Source organism: Tachysurus fulvidraco, chromosome 23, assembly GCF_022655615.1.
Source record: "Tachysurus fulvidraco isolate hzauxx_2018 chromosome 23, HZAU_PFXX_2.0, whole genome shotgun sequence".
Taxonomy (NCBI): Eukaryota; Metazoa; Chordata; class Actinopteri; order Siluriformes; family Bagridae; genus Tachysurus; species Tachysurus fulvidraco.
Genome location: NC_062540.1, coordinates 15,396,221 through 15,409,743, shown reverse-complemented (window position 1 = coordinate 15,409,743; position 13,523 = coordinate 15,396,221). Strand labels below are relative to the sequence as shown.

General features: G+C 35.4%; 2 protein-coding genes across 4 annotated transcripts; both read right to left on the bottom strand.

The window, feature by feature from the left end:
* Positions 1 to 894: 894 nt before the first annotated feature.
* On the bottom strand, positions 895 to 3,387 carry rbp7a (retinol binding protein 7a, cellular). Its single transcript, XM_027170304.2, has 4 exons — positions 3,232 to 3,387; positions 2,631 to 2,809; positions 1,840 to 1,941; positions 895 to 1,740 (listed from the first exon to the last, which is right to left on the bottom strand). Exons 1-4 carry the CDS (start codon positions 3,302 to 3,304, stop codon positions 1,687 to 1,689), a joined length of 408 nt encoding a protein of 135 aa, XP_027026105.1. The 5' UTR covers positions 3,305 to 3,387; the 3' UTR covers positions 895 to 1,686.
* A 913-nt stretch (positions 3,388 to 4,300) lies between these two features.
* nmnat1 (nicotinamide nucleotide adenylyltransferase 1) lies at positions 4,301 to 13,284 on the bottom strand. Of its 3 annotated transcripts, none has more exons than XR_007139203.1 (6): positions 13,151 to 13,284; positions 12,280 to 12,417; positions 11,074 to 11,257; positions 10,311 to 10,426; positions 8,368 to 8,833; positions 4,301 to 4,364 (listed from the first exon to the last, which is right to left on the bottom strand). XR_007139203.1 is itself a non-coding variant. In XM_047806806.1 (6 exons), exons 2-5 carry the CDS (start codon positions 12,392 to 12,394, stop codon positions 8,436 to 8,438), a joined length of 813 nt encoding a protein of 270 aa, XP_047662762.1. In that variant the 5' UTR covers positions 12,395 to 12,417; positions 13,151 to 13,284; the 3' UTR covers positions 7,920 to 8,395; positions 8,426 to 8,435. The 3 variants fall into 3 exon arrangements, 2 of the variants coding, with proteins under 2 accessions (XP_047662762.1, XP_027026101.1); XM_047806806.1 differs by lacking the exon at positions 4,301 to 4,364 and having other exon boundaries at positions 7,920 to 8,395; positions 8,426 to 8,833; XM_027170300.2 differs by lacking the exon at positions 4,301 to 4,364 and having other exon boundaries at positions 7,920 to 8,833.
* Between the last annotated feature and the right edge of the window lie 239 nt (positions 13,285 to 13,523).

Here is a 13,523-nt window from a genome sequence, read left to right as displayed (position 1 = left end):
TAGTGTGTGTAACATATACAAATGATGTGATGACTGACAGTTCTGATATTGCAGTACTTGAAGCAGGGAATATAATCATGGTGAGTTGTTAATCAGGGTGATAAGGGGCCTGGGGAAAGAGTCTGGCAGTTTTGGTAAACAAGGTTCTGTAGCACCTGCCAGAAGGGAATAACTGAAAGAGGTTGTGTCCAGGGTGCAACGGGTCAGTAGTATTGGGAGCAGTGATTATTTTAGTGTTGCAGTCTGTTCCTGTTTTGTTGCTGCTCCAAACCAGATGGTATTGGATGTGCATAGGACAGATTCAATGACTGCAGTGTAGAACAGCATCAACAGGTCCTGTGGCAGACTGTACTTCTTTAATTTTTGATTAATGGAGCCTGTTTACAAATTATTGTAAATGGGCCTTTTTGATAATGGAGTTTATGTTGGACTCCCATTTCAGGTCTTGGGAAATAGTAGTGCCCAGAAACTTGAAGGTCTCCACAGATGCTGCAGGGCTGTTGGATATTGTGAGGGGGAGTAGTGTTGAGGGGTATTTCCTAAAGTCCACTATCATCTCCACATTTTTTAGTGTGTTTACCTTTAGGCTGTTCTAAATGCACAATAGAACCAGCCGCTTCACCTCTTGCTGATATAGCATAGTATCATCTGCACATTTCAGGAGATTAACAGTTGGGTCACTTGACCTGCAGTCATTAAATAAAGTAAACTTCAATGAAAGGAAATACATTATTATTATTGTTAGTAGTAGTTATTAGTTGTTGTTGTAGAGGTATTTGCACTAGTAGTAATCGTGTTTGATAGTACAGGTATCACAAAAAAGTTTCAAGGAAAGCACACATGATCTCTGAACCTGTTGAATGTTTTATTGTAAATTCTTGTCAGAGTCACTGAACAGTATAACATTAGCAGATTATTAACAATAACGACCATTTCTTTCTTTTAGAATGTGTGGCTTTGATATCATACACACACATCTTTTTAAAAAGGTAAATTACGAATGTAGGTGACATTTAGATAGATAAATCCGCAGATGTCCCAATCTGAGTTGAGCAATTGACAAAATATTTTAAAATGAAATATGGATGGATGAACTATAACAAATGACAGATGTATGTAATAGAAAACTACAGCACCAGTAAGGCAAACTATTAGAAACTGGGATGTGGTAGCCTAGTGGTTAAGGTGTTTGATTAATAACCAGAAGGTCAAGAGTTTGAATCCTAGGTCCATCAAGCTGCCACTACTGGGCCCCTGAGAAAGGCCCTTAACCCTCAATTGTTCAGTAGTATAAATTGAAATCAAATGTAAGTCACTCTGGGTAACTGTGTCTGTTGTAAATGTAACTCACTTATAATGTTATATCGCCTCCTAGTGGTGACATAGAGAACAGAAATAATGTGAATTGTACAGTCACATAACAACTTCTTATTTATTTCACTGTTATAGCACAACTCAGAGCCTACAGATTGCTTATTAGCTAATCTGATGTGCTAAGGAACAGTAAACACTGTGCTTCTCCAGGACTGGGGGTTCTCTTTTGCCTTGACAGCATTGCCCTTAGTTACAAAAGCTTGCTGAGAGTTCCAGCTCTCCTGATGAACATTGATCATGCCAGAGAGGACAAGCCCATAGTCTACACAGTGTCACCTACACTTCTTCCTCATTGAGATGCAAAGTTATGCTTTAAGCCACTCTTTTGAAAACTTGTTTGCAGATTTGGTCCTCACAATAAAGCTCCTGCAAGTGATGAGAGAAGAAAATAGTAATACATGGTCAATTTTTTTTAAACAACACTTAGTACTGATGGGAAAAATAACAACAAAATGATATTTGTACCAGGTGTAGTTTATCATCCTCGATCCAGTGAGCCCAACCTCTGTTTTTCTTCTCACCCTTCTGAATGCACACCATCCTGTTTCCTTTCCATGTCACCAAAGACTGCAAGCAAATAAAGAATACAGTCATTTTTATGAAAGATTTCTATTTCACTCAAATTCATTGCGATTTAGAATTAACATAGTATTAACATAGTAAAAATGAAATACATTTCAGATAAACCAGGGTCAGATGCCAGGTTTAATATTCTTCATATAGACAGCACAGTTACAATAATTAGTAATAATTTATACTGGAATAATTAAACCAACTGTTTGCAAGATACAAAGGTAAATAACATACTAAAATTTGATTATATTATAAACCCATGAACGTATTAACAGTAAAAGGCAAAAAAAAAAAAAAAGATTTTTTGAGAACACACAACCAAAATAAATAAATAAAAAAGTGGATTCAAATGTATTATTTAAGAAGTGGATTCATTCTCATACACTAATTTGATTTAGATATTAATACTGCCACAAACAGAATAGCTAGACCTTCGATATGAAGCTTTCTCAAAGGAGCTTTGGATGGTTAATAGTTCTAGTTTTCTAAATGTTTTCTATTTCCAAACGTTTCTGAAGGACAAGTCATTTTTTGCGGTACTCCACAGTTTTGTACAGTTTTTCCCCCCTAAAGATGCCATGACTTTATGACCCAGTATCAGAAATTATGTAATTGTTATTCTTAGTCATTAATCCTATAAGTTTAGTCACTAGAGCAACACAAAAGTTATATAAATGGTTTACCTTGCAGTTTCTCTCATCCAATCCCTTAGTATACTCGTCAAACTCCTCACCCACTCTGAAGGTGAACACATAGTTCCTGAAGGAGCTGAGACTTTTGATCACATACTTGTCGCTGACCTTCTCGATCACTTTATGCTGCTTCAGCTTCAGAGCTATCTTACGAGTGTACAAGCCGATTCCTGCAGGAGAAATAGAACAAGATTCATAGGTCTAAATACAAACAGAACATGTTCATTGTCAAATTATGCATTTTAAAAATTCTATATGGTAATACACATCAATTTTCTTAACATGCCTTCAAAGTATTGTGCTGTTTAAGCACAACACATGCTCCATGGAAAATAATGTGAAATGAAGTGAAATGAAATGTGTCTATATTGTCTCACATTGTCTTGTATAGTCTGTTTTGTCTGTTTTTATATTGTATAGTCCAAGCTACATGTATAGTGTTATTTATGTCTGTTATTTTGAGAGCCACCAACAGCTGGAACCAAATTATTTGTGTGTGTCAACACACTAGGCCAATAAACCTGAATTTGATTCTGATTTTATTAGTTCTAAGCTTTTTTTTTAGTTAATTGCCAGTAAGATGAAATCATACCCAAAGCAATCATGTATCCCTCCAGATTGGTGCTGTTTAGAATTTCCCATGTTCCACAAAGGCTGGCAGGCATTTTCTTTTATGATGATCAAGAAGAATCACAGCAGGATAGAGAAACAAGAATGAGCTTAGAAACAGTGTGAGATCTCAGGCTTTATAAAGAGAATCAGAGAGTGACTGGTGTCAGGAGGTGGGACTTTTGTTGAAAACAGGTGATATTACCTCATTTACACACATCCCATTAACCCAACCCAACACACATACATACAAAGTCTTGTGGTTTAAAACGTCACATGAGAACACACCCCTTTACCCAAAAGTAGTTCAATAAGGAGGTTATTATGTAAAAAAAATAAAAACTGATGATAATACAGCAGAATATATTCTACTAAAATTGATATTTATAAAATATTAGTTCCTATAGTTTTATATTTCCACCAAAGTAATTATAAAGCATTATAATATAATATAATATAATATAATATAATATAATATAATATAATATAATATAATATAAAGTATTATAGGAGGTCTTGTTTTGTTTTGTTTTGTTTTGTTTATTTAATTAAAAAATATTGGCACGCAAACCAAAAGTACTTGATTCATCGGTGATACAGTGTTTTGTTTCAGAAGATGAATGAATAAAAGATGAATAGCATAAATCAGTGATTCATCATTATGACGGTGTTGTTATTTGCAGTTGTATCTGATAATGTCAGGGGTTCAGGGTGGGAAGCTAATTGATACGTCACTCAAAACACGTAAGACAGAAATGACTGTCTCTCGAGGTGTAAACAGATCTTCAGTGTGTATATAGGCCTCTGTCTTTATCACCCAACATCATCATTCTTTTAAACACCACATGCTTTGTTGTAAAGTGCGTAAAAACTTCCCTGTTCTATTACAAGGAATTCAGAAAAATGAAACTGAGCACATTATCATTCAAAGTGTTTAGAAAGATTATGTAATGGTTTCTTTTCTATCTTCCTTGATTTTAAATTATTAATCCCAATCGCAAGTATATATTTTTGTAGTACATTAATCCTCATTCCACACACACACACACACACACACACACACACACACACACACACACACACACACACACACACACACACACACACACACACACAAAAGAAAAAGAAAATATGTCAATTTACCAATAAACATATCTATTAATCATTATAATCTGAGTCAGATCAGAGACCTTGATTAACCAACATGTGCTTTATCGTCTATTTGCGTAAACATTACTTTTAGCCTCAGAGCAAATTCTCTGACGTTATCTGAAGCCGTCATACTGACACCCTGACTCAAGAGTTATATTTTTTCTTAAAAAAACACAAAACATATCAGTCAGGACCTAGGTATTCATGTGCTTAAAATAGATTTAACAGAGCGTCATTTTCCACCTTGGTGACACTGACATATACTAGTGTAACAGAATTAGATCCCTGTGTTTTACTTATATTGAACATGAATCTAGTCCAGCATGGAATACAGGTGCTTATACCACAATGAAATCGAATCGATCAGAAGGTATTTTTTATAACTCTGACAGCTCAGCAAACAACAGAAGTGACTATTTAAATTGGGTCCAATTACATCATTTTGTTCTTGATTATTTTCCTTTAACATTTATATTTACATTTACTGCATTTGGCAGACGCCCTTATCCAGAGCGACGTACATAAGTGCTTAAATCTCTAACATCGATTACATTAATGCTGGTTCACTAGGTTACATACTTAAGATACCATGAGTTTAAAACATTTGTTCAAAGTTACAATGAAAAAGTGTCAAAGGTTGTGTTTTTTTAATTTTTATTTTTTAATGCAAAAGATAAGGAAAGAAGTGCTAGTTGAAGTGTTTCCTGAATAAGTAGGTCTTCAACCGCCGCTTGAAAATAGCCAGTGACTCAGCTGTCCGGACCTCAAGGGGAAGTTCATTCCACCACCTTGGTGCCAGCATGATACGTATTATTCCTTCTGTTTAATAGCTAAATCAACCCTATGATCCTAGATAAATCAACCCTATGATCCTCACCAGTAGAGACTACTGAATAGTGTGTAGATAAACAGCATACTTTTTTTTACTTTTTATTTCTTTTGATGTAGATACAGGCAGTGCTGTGTCTCTTGTGGTATGATTTAATCTAAATGCCTTAGAGGAAACCTCCTTTCATCGGCTGTTCATTAGCATGAATGATGAGATTCGTATTTGAAGCTCGGCTGTGTGAATGAAGCGAGAAGGAGAGGAAGGATCGGTCTTCAAATCCAATCCAAATCATTGCAATTTTATAGTGTATGATTTCAGGAAATTGGAGAAAATCACAGTTCGATTTAAAAAAGAACCAAAAGAGTTGGAACTTAATGTTGAGAAAAGCCAAATGATTTGAGTAATTGAAAATGCCTGAATTCTCATTATTACGACTGGAATTGAAATGGATGTGATGACTCTGTATTTAAAGAATGGAAAAAATAATTGTACCCAGTTGGCTTTCAGTACTCAGTGCACACCATAACCATGCAGTCCTGCTGGTAACACAACTACAAATGAGAAATAGCTGCAAATGGAAATAATCAGCCCAACAGCCCCATTCTCTGATGCTCCTCTTTGTAAAATAGGAAAAGCACGACAGACTTGGTTCTATTACAACCCAATAATAATAAGGCGAGTGAAATACATCTGAATGGAGGGGTAGATTCATTATTACAGATATTAATGAATGGCCCAATTTACCAACCTGTAAGTACAGATATGTATCTCACAGAGTATAAAATTAAAATTTATTACAGAATGGTATTTACTGCTGAACTAATTATAGAGCTGCTCTAATTATAGAAGTGCACCGAGCAGAGCAAGTTAGACCAGACAGACCACAGAGCTTTATGCTGAGATTAACCTCAGTCTTAAAAATCACAGTCAGAACATTTAGAAAAGGAAAACTGTGTTAAAATGTTCAAATACATATTTTTTGTATGCATTAAATGTACGTTGGGGTTTTAGGACATAAGACAGCAGACACACTTGAATAAAGTTGTAAGCGGTATCTCAGTGGTTAAGGTGTTGGCCTATTGATCATGAAGGTCATGAGTTTGAATACCAGTTCCACTAAACTGCCGCTTGTGGGCCCCTGAGCAAGGCCCTTAAACCTCAATTGATCTGCTGTATAAATGGGATAAATGTAAATCGCTCTGGATGAGGGTGTCTGCCAAATGCCATGAATCTAAAAATAAAGCATTAACAAGGTTAAATTCTTGAAGGACTCAAAAAAGAGGTAATTGATATATTTTATTCTTGTTAACTCCTTTGGCAAGGGTTATATTACAAATTGGAAAAAGAGAAGTAAAATAACATTAAAGAAAGAGAGGTGAGGTAATGGTAGCACAGCGTCATGCTATTGTGCTACTATGGGGGGAAAAAACCCTTTAGAGTTTGTAAACTTTCAGACGGGTTTCTGCCATCCGATACAGTTCCGTCCTGAGCAGTCGTATTATGTAAGAAACCATGAAGAAACAACATGCCACGTCTGCACTTAAGTATACACCGTAGTCCTGCAGAAACAACATTTCTTTTCAGGTACGATATATAGGAATGACAATAAAACCCTCTTGGCTTGAATTAAATGCAAACCTTCCACCTTTTTTTGTGATGCTTATTACAAATAGGAAACACAATGACATTAAAAAAAAATCTCCATTTAATGTATTGTCATTGTTCCAGCACTTAATGAGTGTCCGCGTTCATTAAAAAAATGGGATTGAATTCTAATTTATTTCATAATTTAAAAGTTTTGCTTTGCCAGTATTATGAGATTTTTGATAAGGAAAAAAGAGAAGAGAAGAAGTGACTGACTTAAGAATGATATTGGGGGCATTTATACAATAATTGAGTATTACTCAATTACTCAAGGGCACCTCAGTCGTGGCTGGACCGAGACTCGAACCAACAACCTTTGGGTTACGAGTCATAATTACATTTTCAAGAAAAAAGCTAATTCAGTTTTCATTTATACACATCAATAGAATTAGCCTCTGTGCATTTTATTCACGTTTTAGTTTAAATCAAATTAAAATGTATTTAGTGTAGAAAATAAAATATGAACAATCATGCCAATTTGTCATTTCCTCTAACCTTCAAAATCGATTGCATTTCTTTTGTTACATCCTTTTGATACTCAAACGAATTTAAAAAGCAAAATATTCAGTATTTATATAAATACTATTTAGCTGAGTGTAGAAAGTACAATATTGCACACAATATGATAATTGAGTACACCAAGTGCAGATCACTTCATTATTCAGACCTTCCATGTTGGGAACAAGAAAAACATCCAGTTTGTTCCATGTTGGTTTACGGGTAGAAATGTTTTTCAACCCATCTCACAATTATCGGATTCATTATCTTTTCAGAACAGACATGTTCAGTAAGTGACAGCAAGAAGAATATCCATTTACAAATGCTGACAGCTAATCATGCAGCAATAATCATGCAGCAACAAGTATCATGCCGCATATTAGCAATCATAAGGCTATCTATTATAACGTGTACATTTTATAGACTCCCTAACTGATGTCCATTGTGTGCTATAGCAAGACCAAACTATAGGATGAAAACTAGCCTGTATCATAAACCAAATTTTAGAAGAAGTAAAAGAAGAGGAAGTAAAAGAAGACAATGCCATGTTGTTTGTGCAAAGCCAATTTATTGAGAAACTAAACCCATGCAATTGTGCATCTACAGTATAACAGGAAAACCCTGGTGGTGTCTTAAAGAGTCTTTAAGGAAATATTCTTTCAGAAATTTTAGGAGCTGGCAACAAATATTCTAGTATACTGAATTATATCTCAAAATATGAAATAATTTATTAAAAATTATATAACATTACAGTAAATATAATTATAACATTTGCCCTTGATTCAATATGTATCGATGAATTACCAAAGGCATGATATTGACAAAAACCTGTTTCAACCTCTAAGTATAAAGTGTAGAATGTAAAATTCACTTTGTGTGTAATCCAGAAAATCGTGAATAAATTAAAACTATTTACACTCTAAAAAAATATATACTGTTTCAGGGGAGTCCAAAGTTTTATTGCAGCTTGTGAAGTGCAATAGTATGGCAGCACAACACACACACACACACACACACACACACACACACACACACACACACACACACACACACAAAAGAGTAACTTATACGGCACTGCTGCCGTATCTCTGCAGAGGAGCAAGGATGACCTCAGCATTCTTCTGCTCACTCTCAGCACTGTACAGTTGCTGATCTTCGATGTACTTCACCACAGGATCAGGCAGCAGATAGCGCACGCTCTGGCCCCTGCGCACAGCACGCCTCACGTGCGTGGCTGAGATCTCGTTGGTCACCCATTCCCTCACGATGTGGATGTTCTTACGGTGTTTGTGCGTCACATCTGACTGGTAGACAAACTTCTCTGCATCAACACCGCTCCTGGTGATGCACACAAGCCCGAAGCGGCCCACGATCTCTGCAATGTCCTCCTTCTTCCACAGATTTGGGATGTTGAAGGACTCCAGCACGTCTGCGCCACACAACAGCTTGAGCTGAAGAGTTTCTGCACAAAGACAATAAAAAAAACATGTCAATATAACGCTGGGTGCTTAAGTGATTTCAAAACTGTGGACTGCCAGGTCAGGTTACCAGGACTGGATGACAGTCCCAGCCCAATGGTCATCTAAACAATCTCAAAAACCTGCCCAGTGGCTATTCACACCTGGTACAAACAAAACATAACAAAAACACCCCACTAGCACATTCCGGTCCATTTCTTTATTTATTAAATGGCCCAAAAACCAATCCAGTGGTCATTTAAATCCAAGCCAAAAACCTGCCCAATGGACATTTAAACAAGCCTGATATAACATTAAGTAAAGTAAATAAAAAAAAAGTCTGAGTAAGGTGTTGGTCTAACAAAACTGAGCAGCAGAGATTCTCAGCAACTATACTGGAGGAAGAAGCACCATCTTCAAAAACATATGTTGGAGAGTACCGTCCTATCACTCCAAAAATCCCCCACAGGTGTTCAACTCGGTTGAGATCTGATGACTGAAGAGAAAAGAACGAATGAAGACTTTGTCTGTAGTTGTGTTAAGTTGGTTCCCAGCTGAAATATTTGAAGACTCCAGTCAGGGACCATGTTAAGCGAAGTTTAGCATTCACGTAACATGTGATACAACTAATCAGCTAGTTATCATGGCTTTCATTTAACACTGAATTACGAGTGATAGAAGAGGAAAAATAAAACAAAAAATACATATTTCACATCATAGAGGTGCTTCCCATAACCTGAGTGTAAACCTCCTGCATCATTGTTTATTGTGTGTGTATGTGTTCATGTATTTGTCTGCTTTTTGTTTGATTGCTGGCATCTCGTGTTTCTAATGTACATTATAGCTAATACTTACAGTAGTACTTTTATTAAATATATTGTGGCTTTATTGTTATTTCAACATGTACTTTTATTTACTTTGATCTTTCTTAGGGTGACTATTACCATCTGTCTAGGGACTACAGGTGAAAAATAGCCATCTGGCTAACTCTGGCATATTGACAGAAATGTTTATTAATATGCATTGTCCCTTTAATTAATTAATTAATTGATAGATAGATAGATAGATAGATAGATAGATAGATAGATAGATAGATAGATAGATAGATAGATAGATAATATAAATGTCATGGTTGGTTATGTATGGCTCTGTTGATGATGAGAATGAAAGTTGAACCTGGTTTGGAAAATATGCAATTACAGGGTGTGACCCCTTTCTAGACAGTAATAAACATACAGACAGTAAGACAGGCATTTGTGACACTTATTCAGATGTGGCGGATGACAGGAATCCTGTCAGATCCTGTTTTGCAGTGCAAGCATTCTACTTCCAATAATCTGGAGTTGTTTCACTTTGTTTTTGACTACAAGACATTTGCACAGTTGCATGTTAGGAAAGTCGGCTATAAATCACTTTGTATTCCTATTCATTCATATATTAAAGATATATCTGGAAACTGTGTTGGTGCTTTGTAGACAGTACCTGATCTGTCGTGATCTGAGAAACTTTCTACATCCAGTCTTCTCTTCTTTGTGAACTTTACTGTGTCCACCATGTCGTGGAGGTCGTCCTCTGATGACAGCTCAGCATGATGGTGTCTTTTAAACATTAAAACCAAAAAATATAAGTTCAACAGAGTCTAAATTTACTGTTATATCTGCACGTGAAAAGCCAAAAAAAAAAAAAAATACAGGATGTAGAATTAGATTTGTGTATATGATTTACATAGGCTTCCTTTACAGACCAGTATGAACCTTTCCACTATGACATTATATTTCAGACTATTATGTAAAAAAAATAAATCACACCCATATGAATGCAAGAAACCACCTCACAAATTTATAAAGGAAAATTTCTGGCTCTTTTAAACTGCTGTATCTTGCTGCACTTTTTCTTCTCCTATTGGTCCCTTCGAGTGAGCAGTTACTTCAGATTAATATTCAGCTTCATCACCTTTATTCTGTTATACATTCCTGACTTTTGTGGTCTCTCTCCCATCCACAGGAAATCAAATACTATGGCCTTTAAAGAATCACTAGATCTCAACCAAATTCAACAACTATGGGAGATTCTGTTTTGAGAGAAGTGAAACACAGGGCTCTTTACCATCATCAACAAACCACCAACTGAAGGAATTTCCTTTCGAGGAATTGTGTTCCTCTTTCCGGTACAGTTCCAAAAGGAGTGTGTATACAATTTTACAAATTTGCTATACATGAATTATGAATAAATAGTGTAATGCTACCTGATAACTCTGACCGTTTCCACCCACTCAGCCTGCCTGCTCTCCCAGTCATCCACACTGATCCAGCTGGAGCTCTCTGTCGCCAATCTGGCCATTTCTATACGATGACAGGCCTCAATCAGACCCTTCTTCTTATAACCATCACCAACAGGAGAGATGATACCCTTTACTACTCTGTACCTTCCTGAGAAAAAAAACAAAGTTGAGCTGCTGTGTTGTAGCCCAAAAGGGTCATGAACATGCACAGAGTGGGTATTGGCTGCTTTTTCTCTACTTTTCAGTAACATGATATATGGTCAAAAGTCAACTAGCGTTAATAAATTTCATTTTGTCCCAAGCATTGCTTTAAAAACAAATATGACATTAACTGCATTAAAGGACTGATTTTTTGTGTAGTTAGGGATTCACAAAATTAACTGAGTTTACAGTCTTACAAAGTCAACAAGAACAAACATGTACAAGGACATTTTCCATTAGATGAAAACAGAGCACTATCTTTTAAAACATTTTTGCATGACCAATTGGTGCGTGTTGCCACAAGTAACTAAAAAAAAAAGTTTGTTATAGAGAATAAGCAAACCCTATAAAACACATGCTGGCAAGACAATTGCCTTCTTAATGTAAAAGCCTATTTAGTGTAGAATATTATAATGAAATTCAGACATTTCAGTATAAAGAAAAATATCGAATATGCCGTTTTGCAATCTCTGAAAGTTATTTAATTAATTTTGTTAATTATTTCTGTCATTTCGATAGATAATTGATACATAAGTAAGAAATTATTATTAATTCAGTAGTATCAACCTCCTCATCAATACAACATTTATCAGACTGTGTATTTATAATCACACCCTCCAGTGTCACCCATATGAGGATGAGGTTCCCCTTTATGTCTGGTTCCTCTCTGGTTTTTCCTTCCCAAAGTCACCTGAGTCACCTCAGACTTGTTCATTGGGATAAATACAAACACATTTTAATAGATCTAATATTAATCTAATTAATTGTATTATATTAATCTTTATCTTTATATTATTCTTTGTATTAACCTTTGGTTTTATGTTTATGTTCTGTAAAGCTGCTAGGAGACTTTGTCAACTGTTAAAAGTGTAAAGGGTGTAAAAGATCCCTGATACTGAAGTAAGATCAGTTAAGAAACTATAATAAGGATCATTTAAAGTTCAAGTGACTGTTGTGACTCTGATGTACCGGTGTCTTCCAGGTGATCTCTTGCCAGCTCAAACATACGAAGGTGCATATTAGTGATGGGGTTGAAGGAGCCACATGCCAGCAGGACCACTCTGATTCTCTCCTGAAGTGCCATTGGGGATGACAAAGATTCTAGACCTGAGAAAGGGAAGACACTTTAATACACATATATAATATATATATATATACACATACTGACAAAGTTTCTGTCTATTGACAAAAGAGCTACGAAAAAGTTTAAAGTTTCATTTGATATAAGCCAAAAGTCTATCCTGGGTAAATCTTTATTATTCCGAAGTGAACTGGATTTTATTCTGTTTTTTTTGTCTCCATATATCACAACAGTCCAGATGTACACATAAATGACTAAATTCTTTGTGTGTCTTTTAAAGGTCTTTGTGGAGAACAATCTTCAGAAGGATTACTTATACACCCCCCCCACACATCACCCCCAAATATAAATTTAGCATTCCTAAAGAAACTCGTTAAAGTTTTCATTTCTTCTTCAAATTCCCCGAAAAGAATTCCCATAAGGACATTAAACAGTCTCCATAAAGACATTAAACAGTCCCCATAAGGACACTAAAAACAGTCCCCATAAAGACACTAAAAACAGTCCCCATAAGGACACTAAAAACAGTCCCCATAAGGACACTAAAAACAGTCCCCATAAGGACACTAAAAACAGTCCCCATAAGGACACTAAAAACAGTCCCCATAAGGACACTAAACAGTCCCCATAAGGACACTAAACAGTCCCCATAAGGACATTAAACACTTCTGTATTAACTATAATACAGTATAATACAACTTCAGAACTACAATATTAAAAATCATTAAATGTAAAATAATTACATCCTAATTTATTTACCTGTCTCTAAGTTTTTAAATCTTTGTACTTAAATCTTCACCGAATCAAACCGAACTGTTATGGTGGTAGTAAATCAACCATCTACGTCATACCGGTATCCGCTCACTTCCTGTTTTAATCTCATTGGAAGAATAAAAGTCTATAAACTTTTACAAGGATGTTAATTCCTCTTCTCTGTGTTAATTGTTTTGCTAGATACCCCTGATGTGTATTTTTTCTTTATTTTTTTATTTGTTTTTCTTTTTTTATTTATTTATGTTATGTTACTGTTCTAAAATTCAAATAAATATGGCATCGCGAAAATAAATAAATAAATAGATAAATAAACAAATAAGTAGATAGATAGATAGATAGATAGATAGATAGATAGATA